Below are 21,685 nucleotides of genomic sequence, written 5' to 3'. Positions count from 1 at the left end.
TCTCTCAGGAAGATGGACTAAAATGGGTCTAGGAGCCAAACGCTTGACCAAACGAAGTCTGAAGTTGTCTCTACTGGGCCGCTGCTGGTCATCCACATATTGCGGCGTAAAATATAATTTTAACCACCAAATCTGCCCAGGTGACATAAAAACAATTCAACATATTATGAATTTCAGTCGCTGAACCCATGCAGCCCCATGAGAAATCCGTATTCCCTCATTCAATAGGTACTAGATCTGCCGAACACTAGGAAATTCTGATGCTTGGTGACAAGTGACTGGATCCAATAATTATTGGATTGTGCCGGATATATCGATCCTTAATGAGCCGCTTCAACCCATACAAAGCCAAGGTCAAAAAATAGACCGGAGGCTACCAGCGATTTCCCGACCAACCGGCATAGTCAAACAAACACCTCGAGCCATTGGAGGCTGATCACTCCCAATTGACAGGATTAAAGAAGATGTAATCAAAGAGACAACCAACATTGGTATCTCTCTCTAGTCTACCAACATAGGGCCTAACTCTTTCGTGGCATGTCCAACACAGACAGAGAATATATCAACCCTTTAAAACTCACTGTGTCCTTGGAGTAGGAAGTCGTTAATGGATTGGTTTGGCATTGGTAGAAGCCTATCAGAGCTACAGGTCACGTGAATGATCTAGGCCGGATCGGGGGCGGGCATTGGACATCAATGGCGGAGTCATGTGACTGCAGAACCGTTGATCTTATTAAATTCTCGATATTGAAAGAGATCAGTTATTATGATATTTTTTTTTTTATATATATATATATATATATTTTAAAATTTTATTTTCTCTTCTTTCCTGGTCCACGGCACCAAAAGCTGTCTCTAGCTGATACTTCTCCCACAGGATAATACCATGTCATTTCTCAAATTCACGGATGTTAGCGTAGTTTCATTTTGCTCGCAATTTTCAGTTTGGGATCTTATCACTAGTACCTGGTTAACACAAGCACATTGAGAGTCTGTGACCATTTCAGACAGCAAATTTCACATACTTGGCTCCTGAAAATGCAACACTTGATGGGTATCTCAGGTCTTGTTGCTTTTTACTATGTTATACTCAACATTTGGAAGCACGGCACACACTGTCTAGCATAGCTATTCACTTGGTTGCAGTGTGATCGCTTTCACTGCAAAGTCAATCAGGGACATATTTCAGATTACACTCAATTTTGTTTCGAATTTTGAACATCTGTACCTGCTTGCTTTCTCAAACAGGACTGTTTTTCCAATAGCTGGCATTCAGTAATTGTCTTCATAACAAGGAGGAACATCTTGTTTCTTGCATGCCACCCACTCCATCTACAGTGGTGATTAGTCTTACATTTTTTCCATATGTTAGTTTAAATGGATTGATGGCATATCAGTAAGCCAGATGCTTCAGCAGCTGTTGCGATGGCTCCTTGATCATCCTCTTTTCTATTCAAAATAAAATTCCAGTTTTAAAACTCATATTCCTCGGGAGATGTTAAGAACAGGTCTATCCACATGAGTAAGAGCCATATCTAAATTACATGCTACAACAGTGAAGTAAGTTCTCACAGCTCCAACAACTTTCATGCGTATTCTTCTGGGTTTGTTCTTCCTTATTTTTCAGTTGACGAAAAGCACCAAATGTATATTTCTCAGAAGCTACCTCTACCACTCATACAATCAGATAAGGTTCAGAGATCCACTTAGTAATCCAATAAAAAACTATTGAGAGTTAACTATATCCATGAACATACACTGAATGGACCGAAATTTGCCCAATTTTGGCATCATATTTTATCAAAATGTCTGCTTTCACCATGGCGGAGACTGAATGAATTCACATTGTCAGGGTGATCTTTGCTGGCTACTCTCAAAGAACGCCAGGTAATTAACCGCACAGAATTTTTTTTCCCGATCAACTTCCCCACCAAGGATTAGTTGGGGGGAAAAAAAAAAAGAAAAAAAACCCCTTGCACCAGCCAATACAATCTAATTACTCATGGCAGACTTGGAGCACCTCCCCGCGTCCTTGGATATTTTATATACCAATTTATCGAATTCCACATTCTCCAGTTATGATGCGCTCCATCTTTCAGATGACGCATGTTGCGCCATCCTACATCTCCCACTCACCCAAATGGTCTGCGGCCGTGTTGAACAAGAGCAGATCTCACTAGATGCAAAGGAATGCCTCATGAATGGCCAGTTATCGTATATTGATTTTCTCGTCAAAAGTGTCGACGTGATTCTCCGTGCTGAGGGTGCCGCTGGTGCATCACGTACCTGTTCCCAGCTCCTCCACATTGCAGTCGCGGCCTTGTCCGCATTTCTTCAGTCAAATGTTACTGGTCCTCCATTGCCCTTTCGGTCCGCTGATCTTCTGATCGCTGACTTCTTAATGGAAAAGGGTGGGAGAGGAGCCGGTGCGGCTGAAACTCTGCAGGCTCTGCGTGAGTCGATGGTGCGCAGCCTGACTGTTGATGGCGAAGCAGCATATAAACTCACGCCCAACGTTGAGCTATTCTGCCTAGCCAAAGCGATTCTAAATCATCCGGCTATTGTTCCCTCCTCCACCGGTGAGAACGAGACGGTTAAAAATACACCATTGCTTGCCTGGACGTTTCGGATGAGAGTTAACTTCTTGCATCAAAAGATGCTTTCGGAAAATACCACGACGTTGCAGTCACTTATTTACATGGACTTGGACTTTTTGGGTGATGAGATTTTACAGGCTGATACTGCAGCTTCGCGAACTGTGGAGGAACGCGCGAGATTTCTATTAGAAAGAGCAACGATCCATACGCATCATGGTTTAGACACCAAGGCCAGGGCAGACCTAGAGCATGCTGCACATGAAACTGGGTTCCAATATGCACTGACGGGGAAGTTGGGGAAGCGGACCAAATTTCAGGATCGAGATATTAGTCAACTTGTTGTGTTGGCGAAAAGCGCGGATGGAGGGCATATATTAGAGACACCAGCTGATCAAGAACAGAAAACTCTGACACAGAAGAAAATACGGGACACAGGAGCAGCAAGCTCCAAGCCTAATAATCTGGATTTAAACGACGACACACTTTTGGAGGCTATATCTTTCAGGAAAGACGAGCCAGTAGAGGAACAGGAGAGATCGATGACGATTGAGGACCATTCTACTCTACCCCCGGTTCTCGCAGCTCTTGATCCCTCAGACCAGCCAAAACTGAACACGTTGGATTCCATTATCCTCCTTTCGATTGCATCAGCAATAACCAATACCTCACCACAACATGGACTCACGAGAGAGGAAACATTACCCTACGCGACACGAGTTCTCGATGATGGAAGCTCGAACTGGCAGGTCTATTCTCAGGCTCTCCTAGTTCGAAGTAAGATCGAAGGGTACCGATCACGAACAGCGGAACGGGGTTTGCTACAGCTACAAGCACTAGTCGACCAGGTTATTGCTGACACAGCATCCGATCCCATTCCCAATACCGGTGAAGCTTCTGAGCAGGCTTCTACTTTCCTTCCTCGCCCTGAAGCATCAGAGTCAGCACCTGCAATGGATCGGCTTGAGTATATTTGGCTTCTCAACTTCTCTACCAGATGGGACCTCGAGGCTGAACTTGCTTCCCGATGGGTTAGTCTGGGCGGTCTCCGCAGTGCCCTTGATATCTATGAGCGACTGCAAATGTGGGCGGAAGCGGCCTTGTGCTATGCCGCTACAGACAGAGAAGATATGGCTAGAATTATGGTGCGGAGGCAGTTATTCAAACGGAAGAATCCAAGCTCTACTGATGGCAACGATGTTTTTGAAGGTGGTGAACTCCCACAGCTCCCCGTGGATGCCCCGCGCCTGTTTTGTATTCTGGGTGACATCGACAAGGACCCTACAATGTATGAACGCGCATGGACAGTTTCGAATCAGCGATATGCTCGTGCCCAACGCTCCCTCGCGCGCCTTTATCTATCTACTAAACCTCCTTCATTTGACAAAGCAGAGGAAGCATACTGCAAGAGTTTGGCTATCAACCGTCTCAACCATAGTGCCTGGTTTGCGCTTGGGTGCGTGCGGCTTGAGTTGGAGAAATACGAGGATGCTGTGGAATCGTTCACTCGAAGTGTGCAGTTGGAGGAAACAGATGCTGAGGCCTGGAGCAACCTTGCTGCAGCGCTAATCAATCTTCCTCCACCAACCACCACCACAGAACCAGTCACAATTGCCGATCAGAATACAATAGATGTTCGTGGAGAGGAGTCAACTCCCGTTCCACAAAGGCCTGACCTACACAAGCATAAACGCGAAGCCCTTGTCGCCCTGAAACGAGCCGCCAAATACAAACACAACGACCACCGCATCTGGGACAACCTGCTGACAGTCAGCGCATCCATTCCGCCCCCGGACACCCCCTTTCGCGACATCATCTACGCTCAGAAACGCGTCATTGATCTCTGCGGTCCCAAGAAGGGTGAAAAAGCGGTCGACGTTAACATCCTCACCATGCTTGTCGACACCCTTATAGCGGATCATGAAGTTAGTAACTCCAACCATGGCGTATCGAAATTCATACCTACGCCCCCGCCCGCAACTGTCTTCCGCCGGGGCACGATCCCGGCCCTAATCCTCAAACTCCTCGACGAAGACGTCGTCCCGCTCATTACACACTCAGCGCAACTATGGCTGCTCATTGCCAAGGTAGAGGCGTGGCGGAATAGACCGTCGCGCGCACTGGCGGCGCATGAGAAGGCGTGGCGTGCTACTGTCGCATCATGCACGCAGGGGGCGTTCCAGTTGGGCTATGAAAAGAAATGGGTGGAGGTAGTGGAGGCGACTGAGCGAGTTGTCCATGAGGGCTATGCTGTCTTCGGGCCTATGGATAAGGAGAAAGAAGGGACCGCAATTCCGGAGGAGGGAGGGAAGGCAGACGGGAGTCGTGGAGCAGAGTTGGTCGCGAAAGATTGGAGACTTAAATCGCGTAGTGCGGTGCGGAGTGTACAGGGCAAGGGGAAGGAGTTTTGGGAGGAAACTGATGGTTGGAGGCGATTAAAAGAGCTGAGTGCTGCAGTTGCTGGCGGTAATTAAATAATTTCGTTGTCTTGACCATAGGGATATTGTAACTCATGAATGATTATTAGTTTTGATTACAATAGAGTAGAGAAGACAAAAATATAGAAGATGGCATCTTGGATAATCTGATGCCGAACATCCGCGAAGCTGAAGAGCCCTTCCCAAGACAGTTCATTCTCCTGTTCATTCCCTCGACTATGCGGGTGCTTCCCCTTCGCTGGTGAAACAGGTCTCCCACATATTTCATACCACGTAACTATACAACTCGCTGTCTGTTCCGGTATCATATCTGTCGAATTGTTTGGGTCTATGGAAGTTACTCTTCTGAGAAACGAAAGAAAAGAAAAGAAGAGAAGAGAAAAGAAAAAGAAAACGTTCTATAGTGATTCCCGTGATTGTTCCCTATCCCACGCGAACAATCGATTCGAGTTTGACCGAAAAATGTCTATTTAGACATTGATGACACTTCTGTGTAGGCCGAAAAACAAAATGCAGCGAAGAAGAGTGTAACGAATGCCAGACATCAAACATAACAGAGTCAGCAAGAATGAGCAACCGCATCAAAAAAACACAAATGATAGTAGGCAAGTAAACGGTTCTTGTTGTTAAAATACTTTCCCACTATCCCAACGACCAGCCGTTTCGACATAGGATTGTACGCACCACACAGCGCGTCTAGTGGCGCTTACCGGCAATGCGAACTACCGCTTGCGTGGTCGTAACATGTATCCGTGCTTGTGAAGTGCATCACCTCCAGAAATATCCCAGCCTTTCCCTGTACTTGTTTCCACTCTTCGCATTTCTTCGAGGTCAGATGGGGGCTGGAGCGAAGGTATGTATTAGTTTTCACATCGAAGAAGAATATATCTTTCGAGCTGCGAATAACGTACAGAACTTGACCCAGCTTTATACCCCTTGTCGCTCTCTTCCAATAGGCGCCGGCCATCATCTGACAAATCATAGTTATCGGTTCCAAAGGTGGATGAGCAATCAGCAATGGCGTGTTCATTGTCGCTTGCAAACACCTCCCCACTAGATAGCCTTGGATGAGGTTCGAGTCTATCAGAAGAGCCGCGTATTTTGACTCTCCTGGAGCGGCCCTGGGTAAGAATTGGGCCCCCTCCTGACAATCGTTTTGGATTGGGTGCATCTGCTGGGATTAAATCTGCATGTCTCTTCAGAGGCGTTTTAGCTCCGTCGGCTGCGTTGGCAGTTGATGCCTGCCCCAGCTCTTCAGGGGTCGCAGCCTTGCATACTTCCATCTCGTCTCCACTCAGGTGAGAAATATTCGACTGTGCGGCGCTAGGGAAGACATTATTGGTAGCAGTTTCGAATGCTAGAACACCTACGTTGGGCTGTGCGTTCCACGGTCGGGCAGCGAACGGAGGATGTACATATCTGGGGTGGTGACTTTCGCCGTGTTGACTCCCTTCATCACTACGTACGACTGCAAAGGAAGTTTCAAGACCCTGAGCGGTAATCTGGGCCTGTCTCGAGATTGACTGCATGGAAGACTGGGGATGGAAACTAGTGGTTAGCCCACTTGTCAATGGGCTTGTGTCTCCGTGTCCTGAAGGCGGTTGTGCGGTAAGTGCAGGATATTGCGACATGACTGCCCCCTGTCCTCTGAGATCTAAATTTCTTCGTTCTGCGTCGGGGCGTGCAGAATCCTCATGTGGAATCGAATATCCTGTGCTTCGCGTATCTACAGCCCTCGTAATATCCGTAAATGATGCGCTTATCAATGCATCCTCCCGTTCTCGTCGAGTCATGTCTGCACCATAAATATGTGAGATATGCTGCTCCCAAGAGGGCCTCTGTTGTGGCATATCCCTTTCTGTGTTTGAACGGTGAGTCCAACCGGGTCGAAAATTAACCCATTTCCCCATTGTGGGGAATAGGTACGTTAAAAGATAAAGGAATGGGGGGGAGAAAATGTTTATCCTGAATATGAAGTTCATAAGTATATAGCATCTAAAAATGAAGATGAAGCAACAGAAACCAGCATCGACCAACGTAAACTGCAGAGAGAACATGCATGGCAGCGAAGCATTTGAACAAGAAATGGCCCGCAACAATAAATATAGAAACATAAAAACACCGACGGCTCCCATGTCTTTTTGGCAGGCCCGAGTCACGATTGAAGGAGACGAATAAGAAGAAGAAGAAGAAGAAGAAGAAGAAGAAGAAGAGAAGGGGAGACCAAGCGCGGGCAAGTAGTTTCCAAAGGATTTGGGCTGAGGGATCGCAGAGAAGGAGTCTCTACTGCAGCTGGAGGCAGGAGACGCAATTGTATATAAAACGCCCAAGGAGGGGGAGCGTTTGGAAGAGCGATATGGAAAAGAGAGCAGTCTGATCTGATGGAAAAACCCATATCCAGCCCATCATATATAATAAATACCACAAAGTGCTGCCGTCTTGTCTCAATTTTCTGCCCAAGGCAACATCTCGGTAAGGTTGTTGTTAACATCGTAATGTTCCTTCGATTAGTCCCACCTGGATCCTAAGTGCGAGATGGAACGACATCCACCACAATTCAGTATAGGGAGAGGGAAATTGGCTTTTTCCATTCTGTTGTGGCGAATACCGTCTTGATCGAAGAGGATAGAACAATCTCCTGCGGTTCCAAATCAATGCTGTCCATGCCTCCTCCTCCCTGACCACCTCTCGTCAAATTACGTGTATTTGTCTGCTTCGTCCTGCCAGTAGAAGAATATCCCCCCTCATCGTTAATTTCCACCAAAAAAACTTCTCGCCCAACCACCTCTGCGTAAACAGCTGCCTTCTCAATTGCGTCCAAGAGGGCCTTTTTTTGGGCTTCCTTAGCAAGGACCTGGATCGTCTCCTCCGTCAATCGCCAGTCGATCCTCTCCACTTCTACAAAAGGCATCATGAAAAGCTGACTGATCACCATGCTGAGCTTAGCGAAGTCGCGGAAAATCGCGGAGATAGTGGCATAGGCTGAATATTTGCGTGGGCCGGTGGTTTTGCCTTTGTCGTCTAGTGGGATCGCTGACGAGGTGGAGATTGATCCTATAGTAAATAGAGTAACGGCTGCTTCAGGGGTGGCACCTCCACTCTCCGTCTTTGGAGATAACTCGCGAAACAGCTGGTGCAGGCTGTTTACTGTGTTGGTGGCATTCTCTGCCGCTTCTTCTTGTTTTGGACTCTCTGTCGATACACGCACAGTGAGAAAGGCCCTTTCGGCAGTGCGGTTCAGGTGGCATTCGCCAGGCACATTTATTTCGAGAGTAGGCATGTTGAAGTTCACATAGTCTTGTAGAGCTTCTACCATTAAAGAACGAAGCTTGATGTTCGAGGCAGTCAAGGAAGGAAACGTGTCTACCCGTGGAAGATTAAAACAGCTGAAAAAGGTTGCCGGCGCATTGGGCCCCCTTTATATGACAACGAGTTCGGACCCATAGTTATCAGGTCGCTGCCTGCCCAGTGACACCCACTACTAAATACCCCTCAACCGCACAGCGACAAGAACGGATAAATGGCTGCATCCATCGACACTAGCAGAGGAGTTGAACATGCTGAGCGTCTATACATCCCTGATCCCGATAATCCGCGGCTGGGGGGATTTCGCTGCTGATCCAATGATGCTCCTAGCGTGGCTGATAAATAAATGATGGTTAATTACGATGACGGCAAATATCGCATACGCGTGTCTCTTCGTTCGGTGATTTACCCTCCTCCCAACCCCCCCAAACAAAAACGCTATATATTATATAGTTCCATATTAACCGTGCCACGCGCACTCACCATTAGTGAGTGCGCCCCACCGTAAAGAAAATATCACTGTAACGAAAATCTCTTTCTTGCATATTCATCACCAATCTTCAAAAATCAATAACCACCACCGCCATGCCTAATAATAGTAAATATTCGGAAGATCAGATTTAGATGGCATTAGACACCATAAAATCAAATCAAAATTTAAAAATCACAGATGTGGTGTGAGAATTCTAAATTCCATATGGAACTTTGTATCAACACATTAAAAGAAAAAGATCAAGGAATATAGAAGCTTTGATCAATCAAATGTTGAGTGACAGTCAGAATGTTGTGAACCAACAGGAGACTCCCAGGGATCATTGGATAAGAATTGCAGAGGATAAAGGAACTAGGGTTTCAGACGGAATAACCCTGGGTTCCAGGACTAACCTAAAGAGATGGTCACGTGATTGATAGATTGATAGATTGGTATGACTATCTATCAGACATTACCAAGTCTACTGGGTGGTAGATTGGTAGGCTGGTATGACTATATACCATGGGCTGTCAGATCTATCAAGAGGTTTCCATCATGTATATAAACACGCTCATTACCCCTAGGATCAAGAGGCCTATCTTCTTGATCACGATCAATTTTATATTCTCCATTCATCTACCTGATCTCTACTCCATCCTACCCACATTGTGTCTGCGTTTATCTGATACATCCCCGCTCCTATACTTGTCATAGCTTTGACCACCTAACTGTACACCCTCTCAGGTGCCCGTCTCACTCAAGCCCTACGCACACCTGACCCCCTAGCCGTAGCTATCGTTGGTTATAAGGATCCTCTAATTGACATCCTTACTACTCGTGATAGTGGCACTACCCCCTGTCCTAGTTATCAAGCTTACGGCACTCCCGTTCGGCTTAACCTTACCCTGCGGCTACAGGTGAAGCTTGCTAGTGATAGAGGCTCGGTAGCACAGAAGAAAGTGATCAAGAAGTGGATTCATCAATTGAATAAAAACTTTTGCCCTTCTATAGTTGAACATATTGAAGCTGCTGCGAATTGAATGCTGAGTTATTATCATATCAATTCTAATACCCCCTCCTTCTATCATTGACAAGATGTGGGTGTATCAATTCATCAAATATCTGCTAGATTATAAGAGGATCAAGCAGAAACCTATGAAATCAAAATGAGTGTCAAATGAAAATATAAGCTTTGTTATTAACTAGTTCAACTACTATGAATCTGTCTTCAATCAGTATAAGTTTTACATCAGTGATATTGTGTTTGAATTCTCATCTCATACAAGTTATTTACTGTAATCTTTTGATGATTGACTTTCCAGCAATATAAGCATTATCATACAAAAGTAGTTAACAAGGCTTCTTGATACAGATATGAGCAATATAATGAGAGACTGTTCCTTGCTAATCTAGAGAATGTCTGTCATCAAATCTTCAAATCTGTTATCATCAGAGTTGAATTTACTGAGATTCATTGATTGTATAATCTATTCAATCAAATGAGAAATAATCCTTCAATCCCTGAGACAATATAAAATAGATGATGGCCCAGAGCTGCTTGTTTATGATGATGATGAAAAATGCTTCAGTTTTACTCCATCTATGAGATCTAATCCTTCACCACATCTTTTTAATTGACATTTTCAGATATAATTATAAAACTACATCAGCAAATCAAGACAATAGATAATATCATACAAGAGATGAAAAACACTCTGACATCTGATGTGACCCAGCAATTGGATAAGATCTTCAAAGGAAGTCTGATACAAGTAGAATTGAATATGCATTGAGAGAATGAATTATCTGCTCATTATTTGATGAATAGATATTGAATTGTCAAAAACAGCCACAGACAGATGCAGATAGAGAGGATCCTCACTATCAAGAATGCCAATCACAAGATCAAGTATTGTAAGGAAGATGAATCAATAAAAGAGAGAAATAAAGCTTTATAGCCAGTTGGGATTAAAGTCTTCAAATCTAATACCAATCAACCACAACATAATATTATTAATGAATCTCAATCTATCAGAGATTCTACACACTCTAATGAGTATATAGATAATCTTTATATTATAGATAGGCATGGTGTTGACCATTAATTAATTTTTGAAGATTGGTGATCCTAGATGATTTTCATTATGGTGATATTTTCTTTACGGTGGGGCGTACTCACTAATGGTGAGTGCGCGTGGCACGGTTATATTGTGAAGGTCTATCTAGGTCACGTGTTGCTGGCCAGCCTTATATAATTACTTGGGGACAAATGAACGAGTTGCAATCCCATAGGAAGTCACCTGACATCCCTAGCACGCACAAGGCCAGCTAAAACTATGTCGGAGGACAGGAAGGTGGATGACTAAGCTGGGTAGCTCCAACCAACAAATAACTCGGGGGATTTCATATAATCAGGGGTTCTTTTTAAAATTCCCTGGGCAAGAGTTTTCAATTCCCGCTTCCCGCAGTATATGTGTAAACTGTGCTAGAATTACCCTTTGTTATAATCTAAACCAGACCATGCCTCGCTGATCTCCTGTAGAGTAGAAACCGGAAGGAAGAAAAATGGGGAAAAGACGGCAAGACCTGGATGCAACCGGTATGTACATAACATGCCTCAAGTAAGTAAACTATGTATATTGCGCGGGTTGGTAGAAGGGGAAATATGATAAGAAGAATGATTCAAGTTGGACTGGAGGGAAGCAACAATTACCCGGTTGTATGTACCTGGAACAAATAATGCTGATCAGTCCTGAACATTGTCTCAGTTGCACCACAACAGAAGGGAAAGAGAGGGACGGAACGAGAGGCAAAAAGAAAAAGAACGTGGGCAGAAACAACCTGTATAGTTATGCTCTAACGCCAGCATGATATAAAACGGAAAGCCATCTGAACAAGCGCAGAAAAGAAAATGCGCGTGCTAACCGCGCGGGATTGCTAGGACTTTGGATTTTGGGGAAATAAAAGTCCGATAAAATGAAGAGATTTTGGACGAAAATCTGTGTGTACGAGGAAAAGAAAAGGAAGAGGAAGAAGGGGAAGAAGGTAAAGGAATGCCCAAGGTAGCAAGTGACACGAGGCAACGAAGTTAAATCTCAGCCGTCATTGAAATATATATCTACTTTGTCCCTCCTTTTGCATCTCATCATTCGCGCCAAAAATGTGCAACGAAGAAAAAACAGAGACGAGGGGACAGGGTTAAAGAAAGGAAGGAGGGGAAAAAAAAAAAAAGGGGGGGAGGGACTTGAAGACGAAATGATTAAATACAACACAGGGAACGAAAGCCCTGACGAAAAACGTGAACTTTTTCAAGCCAGCCTCCCTCCCCCCCGGTTATACGTACCATTCCATTCCATTCCAACCTAAAGCAGAAAACAATCATCAATCAATCAATGCAAAATAACTCATTGCAACTGAGTTCATCTAATTTAGTTGCCTGCCACAATAGCATTTCCGATCTAGGGAACGGTAGTTAGTTACTCCTCATCATCACCCACAACTCAAATGACGGACATATATCCACGTCAATTCTCAGTGAAGGCTAATGCGTAATATTCTGTACCGTAGTCGGATCTAGATCGTCAAAGACCATCCCCGGCTCATCGGAGTCATTCAGCATCGCTAGCCGTGATTCCGAATCGCTCATGTCGCCACCGCCGACGGCCTTGTTGCTAGCATCGTCATCTAGATCCTCATCACCGTCGCCGTCGTAGAAGGAGTTGGCGGGCGCGGAAACGAGACCTGACGGTCCATACGGGACCTCTGCACGGTCAAATGACCAGATTGGGTGGTTGGAGAAATTCAGCTCTGGGCCAAAGCTTGCGTCGAACCCTTCATCTTCCAGATCCATGTCTTCTAGATGGTTCCGGCTGGTGCCATCTAGGCCATGCTCGAAGTACTCTGGGAGGTCGTCATCATCCCTCGCTTGGATTCCGCCCCGCAAACCACCATCTCCCGCTTGGTGAATTGCTGCGGCTCCGGTTAAAGCGCTCGACGACCCACTGCGGGAGGAGCCACCGAGGCGCTGGCCTTCCCCCGAAGGGGAGGGCTGTCGGGAGTCGGTCTGTGAATCAGAGTCGGCTTGGTCTTGGTTGTTCGCCATTCTGGTGACATTGGCGAGATATTCTCCGCCTAAAGGGACGTCAGAACGACGGCGATAGAATAGAAGGTATGCGGCAGAGGTAACCACTGCAGAAGGGTTTGTTTTCTTCGAAACGTGGGAGTCTAGGATCGGTTTTAGCAGGCGTCGAAGTGGGCAAATATTAAGAAAGAAAAAAGTCAAAGCAGTTGAAAATTCTTACCATTGTATTCATACCAACACCCATCAAAAAAGTTCTTGGCGAACGCAGTATAATGCCCACCACCAAGGCCGCCGTAATGATTATCGACAGCGATCAACTCATACTGCAAGCTCTTGCCCTCCTCAGGCATTTGCACCCGGCCAGTCATATCCAACTCATGCGGGAAATCAACTAGTGCGTCAATCTTATCCCGGAACCCTCTATTGGCGCTAAAGCGTTTCAGATGCATCACCAATATATCTGGACACTTCCACAGCTCAAATTTCTTCGACGCGCGACGGTGCTCTTTGCAACGGGGACAGTACCAGGCGTCATTCTCGGAGAGAATCTCCTCCTTGCCGAATTCATCCAAACACTCATCCAGACTAACCCCGCGCTTTTTCCGGGATTGACGCAATTGACGTTTCTCAGCTAGTTCCGGGTCGGGAACGCAATCGATATTCATCCATGTTGGGGATCCTCGCAGGGAGTCCTCTTCACGCGGATCACCTGCGAAGAGAGCGTCGAATGCGTGTTCATTCCACTCCAGAATAATACCCTCTCCGGCACGTATCAGGGGAATGGGTCTCTGTGGTCCGTTACGGACTGCCGATGTCTTGGGCTTCTCACGTCCAAACTTGTGTAGGAGAGTCGCATTGTGTGGGTAAGAGTCTGTGCCACTCTCTGTGCCGCTATCGTCCTTGGTCTCCTGAGAGCCAGAGTCGTCTGAATCATGACCATCTTTCGAGCGAGCGCTATTAACGCGGCGAGCAGGACCACTGAGTTCGTCCTCGCTACTAATAGGGCTGTTTCCACGGCTGGCAAACTTCTTCTTTGCATGGACACGTTTGCTCTGCTTCCTGGGCAGTCTGGAGGCCATCGAAGTGAAGTCTTTGATTTCGTCAACGGAGGAAAATCCGGTGGGAACAGCATCGGTAGATCGCATGATTTTTATCTCGAATAATTTGCGAAGATTAGGCGGGATGAAGCTACCTGGCCGAAGAACTTTCGGAATAGTAACAGGATTATTTCTGGGTTTCGATTTAATTTGACTTGATGGATCGGAAGCATCCCGCATCGATACATCAACTAGACCGTCCTCCCCGTCAACGGAAGACACCTTTATCTTGGGATCGGAGGAGTCAAAGTCATCGTCATTGGTAACGACAGTATCGGAATCCTCAGCTGGACTAGAGCTCATGACAGCATCTCCATCATCTTCACGGAGGAAATCTCGACTTGTTAGATTTGCCGAGTTTCGCAGAACTTTACGCAGTATGCTATCATAATCATATGCCTCTTCGCGGTTAACCACAATATATGAAGGAGCACCGAATAGTTGCCGTGAAATCCTAGCGCCTTGCGATTTGATGGTACGGTGGAAAACGGGGATGAGCATCCTATCGCATTTTGGGGAGTCAAAAGGTGGAATATCTTGGTCAGCGGAGCTACTGGTGAAGACAAGGCTGGAGTAGGAAGATCGTTTGGGGGGTTTATCTGGGTCGTAACTAGTTGGTACGGATTCAACTTCGAAAATACCGATATCATCCGATGCACTAATCTGACAATCGGCAATGCTTGATGTATTATCAAACATTTTATAGAACTTTTGTTTGTAGATCTCAGCCATAACAAGTCTGCTGGTATCGACGTTAACTTTTTCCCCCACATATTCTTTCAAAGCCTTGACACTGGAGTTTTTGTCGATGTCAACATCCAATCGAACGGGGCGGGAATAAAGAGGGAAGAAAAACAATTCTTTGCTCCAAAGGTTTTCAATCGGGAGTTGCAAGGTGAGATTGCTAAATGGATCGAAAATTATGCTAACTTTATCACAAACGGGACAGACCACAGTGGACTTGTACATTCCTGCGAAAAGGTCAGTAATTACCGAGTCATTCCGTGCCTTGTAGATATCCCAGCATTTGCTAGCAAATTGTTGCAGTGCAGCATTGTCGTTAACCATATCATCAGTAGAATCTGGTTTTTCGATATACGGCTTCTTTTGAATCCTATTCAAATCCTCCTGCAACCCGTCCAGAAGGAAAAGCACAAACTCCTGAGAATCTTGCTGGCCATATCCAGAGAACGAAGGACCATATCTTCCGATCGTTTGCTTAAATTGACGGGGAGCAAAAGAGGAGGTTCCATTTTCATCAAACAGTTGATGCAACAGATTTGCATAAGCCTTAGCAACATTCCCATCATGAGAAAGTGGATTGCCTGGATTAAGGTCCTTCCTGTATTCATCCTCTATTATGAAAAGGGAAAGCCATTAGATAAGAAAAAAAAAAAAAAGTAAATATAGGAATTTCGAAGGTGGTACAATACTTACGGAGGAAATATTGAGTCAATTCTTCTACACTCCGAACACACTGTAAAGCGGAGTTCATATAGCAACTATTTCCAAGATTGCTCAAGCCAGTGACGCCACGAGAGCGGCCGTCTTTACGCTGCCGTCCCCTAGTAACGGGCCCAACAGCAGGTGATGAGGCTCGACCGCTGGTAGCGGGAGCTTTGGCCTTAGCCTTGTTTTGGGAGCCGGCCTTGATTGCAGTAACAGAAAGATGATTTGCGTTTTTGCCAGCGCAATCAGCAACCCACTCTCCGCCACCAGGACCACCAACTTGTTCTTCTAGCACAATGACATCGTCGCCTCCCAGGCCGGCAAGGTGCAATGTAAGGCTGCCGTTATATTTTAGATTGGCTGTTTGGTCCTTCATTTCAAGTAGTTCACGCTGAGAGCCTTCGACAAGAGCAACGAATTTGTTCACGTCCAGCACAAGGCTGTTGCCAGCGTTGGCGGTCAATGTGGCGCCAGGGGCAGGGGAGGTGCTTCTGGATGCCGCAGGGGTGATGATACCAGACGTTGCGGTGCTGTTCAGCCCTTCGAGAATTCTCCAGACACGGACTTTTGTAGACATTTCGATAGATGCCAAGCTTTTCACGTTCCGTAACCACTGCTGAAACGGTGTGTGTCTGCTAGCCAGAGTTTTTACAGGAGCACGAGCTTTGTCCTGGGCGATCTGAGCCTGGGATTGGGAAGGGTTTGGTAATTTCAAAATGGTAAAAATTGGAGGGTTAAGCTCATACTGGACATTTTCCGTAGTTCCCGTGGCGGTGTCATGAGCGAATCGAACAATGGCAGGAGAGTCTCTTGAGAGGCCGTACCATTTCATGATCATTTCCCAGGCGTCTTCTGGTAGCACTTCGAAGTCCTCTCCGATCTGCAAGCCAGGTCGTAAGGGAACGAATAGCTCGCCAGCCTCATCTTTGTATGAGAGGGAAGGATCCGTAACCAAAACAAGATCTGAGTTGTCGACAGGACCAATTTCTCCTTCTGAAGCAGTTTTATCGATTTTCTCCCGTGGTAAGCCTCCTTTGGAACTCCTCGAAAGGACACGGCCTAGCCAGTTCGCAGAAACCACATATCCCTTCTGGTTCTCCTTCAGCGGTTGCAGCAGCAGTTTGGTTACAATGGCGACCTGGTCGTCGATTGACGGCATGTCATGACTGGCACGAGGCTGAGTATGGGATGGTTTGTAATCTTCGCGTGTGGATGAGGTATATGTCGACATGCTGGATGGTGTGGGATAGACGCTATCCGAAGACGAGCTAACTGTGTCTTCGGAAGAAGCAGACTTTGGGTTCTCATGTTTTACCTCCATGGAATCATCATCCTGTCCTTCCATATCCACAGATACAGCTCTACGATGCCTCGTTGGTCGATCCGTCTGCTTCTTGCTCTTAGGAACAGGGTTGTAGGATGACAAGACTTCCTTCTCCTCATTGCCACCAGACGGAGCGGCCCCCATTTCGACATCTTGAGGTTGGCGGTCGTCCTCACCCATTTCAGCAGCAGGCCGCTTTACGGCGGGGGCAGACTGCAATTCTTGTCGACCATTCTCAGAGACATCATCCGCTCCATGAGGATGAGGAGACGAGCCCGACATGTCTTCAGATGCAGCCATGACAGCAGCAGCAGCAGGAGCAGAAGCAGCAGCAGAGGGCTCTGTATTCAAGCTGAGTTCGGCGTAGGCAGCACTGGGAGAGCTGGCAGCTGTATCTGGAGAGCCTGGGGTGGCAGATCGAATTTTTTTCGGAGTCCTCGTGCAATGTTTTTTCCGACGGAGTTCGCGTTGTATGTGGGCAGGGATATATGCTGGACCAGACGAAGCAGTTGTGTTGGAAGGGAGCGTGGTAGAGGCGTTGCTTGCGTCAGTTGAGGAAATGAGACTCGTAGGGAACGGTGTCGATGTCAATGCCGATATCGACGTTGATGGTGACGTTGGTGATGATGCTATGGGCGTTGTGGTTGCTATGGTTGCTGTTGTAGGCAAGGCAGAGGCAGATCCGCTAAGATGGCTGCTACTGGTACGCCGCCGTAGCCTGGAGGAGGAACGAGGGCTGGAAAAATTGTTCGTTTGGGGCAAAGAACGGGCAGGGCGGCCACGGGCTCCAACTTTGCACTCTGCAACCTTGCGTCTCTTTGAAGAAGGCGTGGTGAAAGTGAGCTGACCACGGGCTGTGGCAGCTCTGTGGTGCAAGAGGGGGGGGTGGGGGTTGTCTAGAGCACAAGGATGTATGTACGTCCAGGATAAGGGGAGAGAGGCAGAGAGGGAAGAAGGGCGCGGCGGGAGGAAGGGAAAGGAGCGAGAGGGAGGGAGAGGATGGGATATGGGAGTAAAGGTCGCCAGAGGTCCAGAGGTGGGTCTTAACAAGGCGAAGATCAGGTTGGGCGAGGCGTAGATTTTGGCATATTAAAAAGAGACGAGGTTGTTGAGGTTTGTAATGGGTGGAAGGGCCGGTAAGTATGAAGGGGTAAATAGGTCGGGCGGTTGGGTGGGCGGTTGGTAGTTCAGCGGTAGAAGTTTTTTTGGTGGTTGGTGAATGAGAAAGTTGGGCGGGGGACGAAACACAACCGGTGTGTGTTAAGTTAGGTTAAATGTTGTTGAAAAATGGTAGATATTACTACAGACAGTGCTGAGGAATGTAACTAACCGTCTGTTGATTTTAAAGGTCACGCTCTGTAGTCAGGCTTAATTATCAGGCAATCTTCTTGCTGTGCTGACTGAGTTGTATGATCTCTCTACCCAGGTAGGTATTCTCTTCTGTTGATCGTGGATGTTCATACAAATGGAGGAAGCGTGTCTTCAGGTACACAGTTTTGTTAGTTGGTTAAACTACCTATCACTGGAAACATCCGTATCTACTGTCCCAGCCGTAAAAACACTCCAAATAGACAGTATTATATATATTTAAAAAGGGTCGTGATGGTAACTGTCTTATCTTCCCTTTTGTACTCCCGGCACTAACAACTGTAAATAGAATCCTTGCTTCTCTCCACCATCCCGTACAAAAACTCTGGCAGGCATGGTGATGGTAAAGAAACCTTCAATGGTTACAGACATCCTATTCTGACTGGCCAAGGAATCTAAAACTATACCAAATAGTATTAGATACAGTCAATTAACAAGCAGAGATGGAAGGGAAACCGCCAGAGTTTAAAGCTGACCGGGAACCACCGTGATTATTTTGCCACATACAAAGACGAAGCTCAAAACATAATGGAAAAAAGATAAAAATAAAGATAAACAAATAGTTAAACAAAAGGAGGACCTTCAATGCAAAGCTACAATGTCATCCATTTTTCATACCTATAATGAATTCCCAGTCATTCAGACTTTGAATCAAATTAATATATATGGTTCGGTGGAGGAGGAGGAATCACTATTCAGTGGATTACTATCTTGTCCACTTCTTCCCTCGCCTCAGTCCATGTCTCAAGGTTCTTGCGCGCCCAGTCAAGGTGGCAGCGGGCGTATGATACCTGAGTGGCGGCGGCGCCAAAAAAAATTAAAAAAATATAAAACAAATAAGCAGTGGAACAAAAAGCCATATTGAAAATTTGATGAATCAATCCAAGATAGAAAGGGGGGATGGCTTGAGGGGTACATACCATGTACCGCCGCAGATCGTTTTCCTTTTCCTTCTGGAATCGCTTTAGATCTTGCAAGACCCCGGAACTGGCATCCTTCACGTCTTTCTCGGATACTTCGAGTGCTTGCTCCAACTGCAGATAATAAGCGTGGTCAACCGAATTAGGATTCCTTCCGTCCACTTCTTGATGAACAATAATAATTACGGTTTGGAGGGAGAGGTAAAGGGTATCAAAAAACCAACCTGCAATAAGATCTCCTTTGTCTTCCCAATCTGATCTCGCCGTGTCCTCTCCGGGTCAACATCAACAAACCCATGTACCGCATGGCTAATTCGCCCAAATATCTTATTTGTCACGAAATTGCCGCTCGAGGTTTTACGGTGACTTGGCGGTGTTGCTGTGGGAGGTTCCGCTGTCCTCTGAGGTAGGCCCTGCGATGCAGATGGATGTGGAGAGTCTCCTCCCCCTGATGGGAAATCTGAGTCGATGGAGGCGGTATCTTCCGCTGGACTCGCTCGAGCTCCTTCAGCAGGTCCCGATTCAGGGGTGCTGGGTGCAGAGGAGTCCGATAATGATCTTTTAAATGTTGCGGGTGTAGTGCTACTACCTGTGCGGTTAAGATACTGCTCGATCCGTTTGGCCTCCAGCTCGCTTCGTTCTAGAGAATCCAGTAATGCTCTTTTCTTACTGAGCTCGTCCCGCGTCATTTCTTGTTGGATTCGTTTTAAGATCCGGTAGCGCAAAACGTTACGGACGACGCCGGCAAATTGTGCGCTCTCCCTCATTGGTTCCGCAAATGTCGCGCCAAGGGTTGCAGATAGTTCCTCCGTCTCAATATAAGAGGTGTCCGCAGCCTGACCAATTCGTTCGATAGCAGCAGCAACAGTTGCGGAAGGCTCGGAGAGTGAGAATCCATTGTATCGAGCCCCAAGTTCCATTAGATCAGCCGAAAGTGACGAAAGATGCGTCAAGGTGCGCCGGTTGACCTTTTCAATATTTCCTTGCAAGAGCAGTTCAAGCTCACGGGTTGACACCTCGAAATTCACAAAGTATGGATCTAGATCTTCTTCACTTAGATTGCGGGATGTTGGAGGGAATCGGCTTAGGAAGGACCCGTTCCCTGGACCTGAGGACGTAACATTATCTAAAGAAGGTGGAGACATGACGACAGAAAACTTCAATTTGGCAGAAGACGACGGAACTGGAAGCCAGGCATGCGCAGGTTGCGGGTTTGCTGGGTCAAGCGGAGGCGCTTTCAGATTGTTCTTGGGAACAGAGGAGGCGGGGTGCGAATGAAGCACTTCGTTCTGCAGGAAGTTAGGTACCTTGGTCCACAGGGTATAATCTGACTTGATGATTTGATGAGCTCACTAACCCAACTTGCATTTGGATCCAGAAACCTCCACCACACTCCATCCTCCCGAATCTCCTTCATCCTCCGACATCGGTTAAGGAAGACAGCCAACATGCGTTTTCGCAAATCAATGATGGAGGTATCCTCCTTAGCCTTGGTGGGTTTCGCCGCATAATCTGCCATTGTATGTTTCTCGGGAATTGGAGGTATGATGAGGGTAGGATGAAGATTAATGAGGGTGGCGCGGAGGGAACTAAATTCAGAGTATCGACGTCGAACTTCCAGATCCTGCAGGAAAGTCAGCCTTTAGGCAAGCAATGACATAAGATACCAGCATTATTTCCCCCTTTTAGGCGCACATACCCCTGTCCGTATAGTATACACAATGAAGCTGCCTCCGCTCTCGTGGTTTTTACCCGCATCCGTAATGAGAATTGGAAGCTCTGGATTCTCGTAGAGTATCTGTTCTATTCGGCTTTGATAGACCCCTTTGTTTCGAGGGTATCCTTGACTTTGTTCGGAATGCGCATATCTCCTCCCCTCGTCTGGGTCTGCAACATCGGGGCTAGGGCTATCTAACCGCGATACATAATCTGGGGGGTGATCTAAAGTTGAGGCTGAAGACTGAGGGGTGGAGGGTGGGTCGAAGGCTGAAGGATGGATTGGGTTAGTTGGAGCGATATACAAGGACGGGGATATGAAGCCATATCTCACTGGTAGATCCAGGTGAGCCATGGAAATGATCATTAACGGCTTCCGAGTGACGATCAAAGGACCCATAGGGGTTGTTGTCTTCGTCGTTCCACATGCTGCCCGGGGAGGCCGAGAAGAGACTCCGGCGGAGAGAACAGGCCCAGTGAGTATGAACGGTTGGATTGCACACCAGACGGTGACGGAATAGAAGGAAGATCGAACACGGATGTGTATGTGTATGTGTATGGCTGTGTTAACGTTAGAGGTAGCGGATAGTGGATGGGAGAGTGTGAAGTTGTGGTTGGTTAATGAGAGGAAGACAAAACCACTCAACTTGGGTGATCTGAGCTTGGCTGCGACGGACAACGTCACCATAGATTTAAACATTCCAACAGCCTAACCATTAACTTCGATTTCTTTGCAAACTCCAAACACTCTTCCATATACAACGAAAAATAATATCAATTAATTATTAACTAACATCTATCATCTCCAAATCCCGAATCTGAAGAATGTACCACTAGCTGCAATCCCACTACTGTCAAGATATCTAACATGGATGGGTATTGCCTGGTGCCCGGTCTGCTATATTGGCTGCACAATTATA

The 21,685-nt window shown here is 46.6% G+C and overlaps 5 protein-coding genes across 5 annotated transcripts; 1 reads left to right on the top strand and 4 right to left on the bottom strand.

The window, feature by feature from the left end:
- Positions 1 to 2,002: 2,002 nt before the first annotated feature.
- On the top strand, positions 2,003 to 5,068 carry PAAG_00028 (TPR repeat-containing protein; the record flags this gene model as incomplete). The annotated part of the gene is made up of 1 exon (XM_002797443.2): positions 2,003 to 5,068. One exon carries the CDS (start codon positions 2,003 to 2,005, stop codon positions 5,066 to 5,068), a length of 3,066 nt encoding a protein of 1,021 aa, XP_002797489.1.
- A 686-nt stretch (positions 5,069 to 5,754) lies between these two features.
- On the bottom strand, positions 5,755 to 6,942 carry PAAG_00027 (hypothetical protein; the record flags this gene model as incomplete). The annotated part of the gene is made up of 2 exons (XM_002797442.1): positions 5,755 to 5,874; positions 5,944 to 6,942. 2 exons carry the CDS (start codon positions 6,940 to 6,942, stop codon positions 5,755 to 5,757), a joined length of 1,119 nt encoding a protein of 372 aa, XP_002797488.1.
- Positions 6,943 to 7,589: 647 nt separating this feature from the next.
- PAAG_00026 (hypothetical protein) lies at positions 7,590 to 8,312 on the bottom strand (the record flags this gene model as incomplete). The annotated part of the gene is made up of 1 exon (XM_002797441.1): positions 7,590 to 8,312. The coding sequence occupies one exon, from the start codon at positions 8,310 to 8,312 to the stop codon at positions 7,590 to 7,592; it is 723 nt and encodes a 240-aa protein (XP_002797487.1).
- A 4,039-nt stretch (positions 8,313 to 12,351) lies between these two features.
- PAAG_00024 (ubiquitin carboxyl-terminal hydrolase) lies at positions 12,352 to 18,465 on the bottom strand (the record flags this gene model as incomplete). The annotated part of the gene is made up of 4 exons (XM_015843878.1): positions 12,352 to 13,034; positions 13,112 to 15,343; positions 15,426 to 17,626; positions 18,407 to 18,465. 4 exons carry the CDS (start codon positions 18,463 to 18,465, stop codon positions 12,352 to 12,354), a joined length of 5,175 nt encoding a protein of 1,724 aa, XP_015700213.1.
- Positions 18,466 to 18,824: 359 nt separating this feature from the next.
- Positions 18,825 to 21,193, bottom strand: PAAG_00023 (sorting nexin-41; the record flags this gene model as incomplete). The annotated part of the gene is made up of 6 exons (XM_002797438.2): positions 18,825 to 18,920; positions 19,050 to 19,163; positions 19,274 to 20,338; positions 20,407 to 20,673; positions 20,749 to 21,035; positions 21,100 to 21,193. 6 exons carry the CDS (start codon positions 21,191 to 21,193, stop codon positions 18,825 to 18,827), a joined length of 1,923 nt encoding a protein of 640 aa, XP_002797484.1.
- Between the last annotated feature and the right edge of the window lie 492 nt (positions 21,194 to 21,685).

This window comes from Paracoccidioides lutzii (assembly GCF_000150705.2).
Source record: "Paracoccidioides lutzii Pb01 unplaced genomic scaffold supercont2.1, whole genome shotgun sequence".
In the NCBI taxonomy this organism is placed as follows: domain Eukaryota; kingdom Fungi; phylum Ascomycota; class Eurotiomycetes; order Onygenales; family Ajellomycetaceae; genus Paracoccidioides; species Paracoccidioides lutzii.
This window is presented reverse-complemented; position numbering and strand designations above follow the sequence as displayed.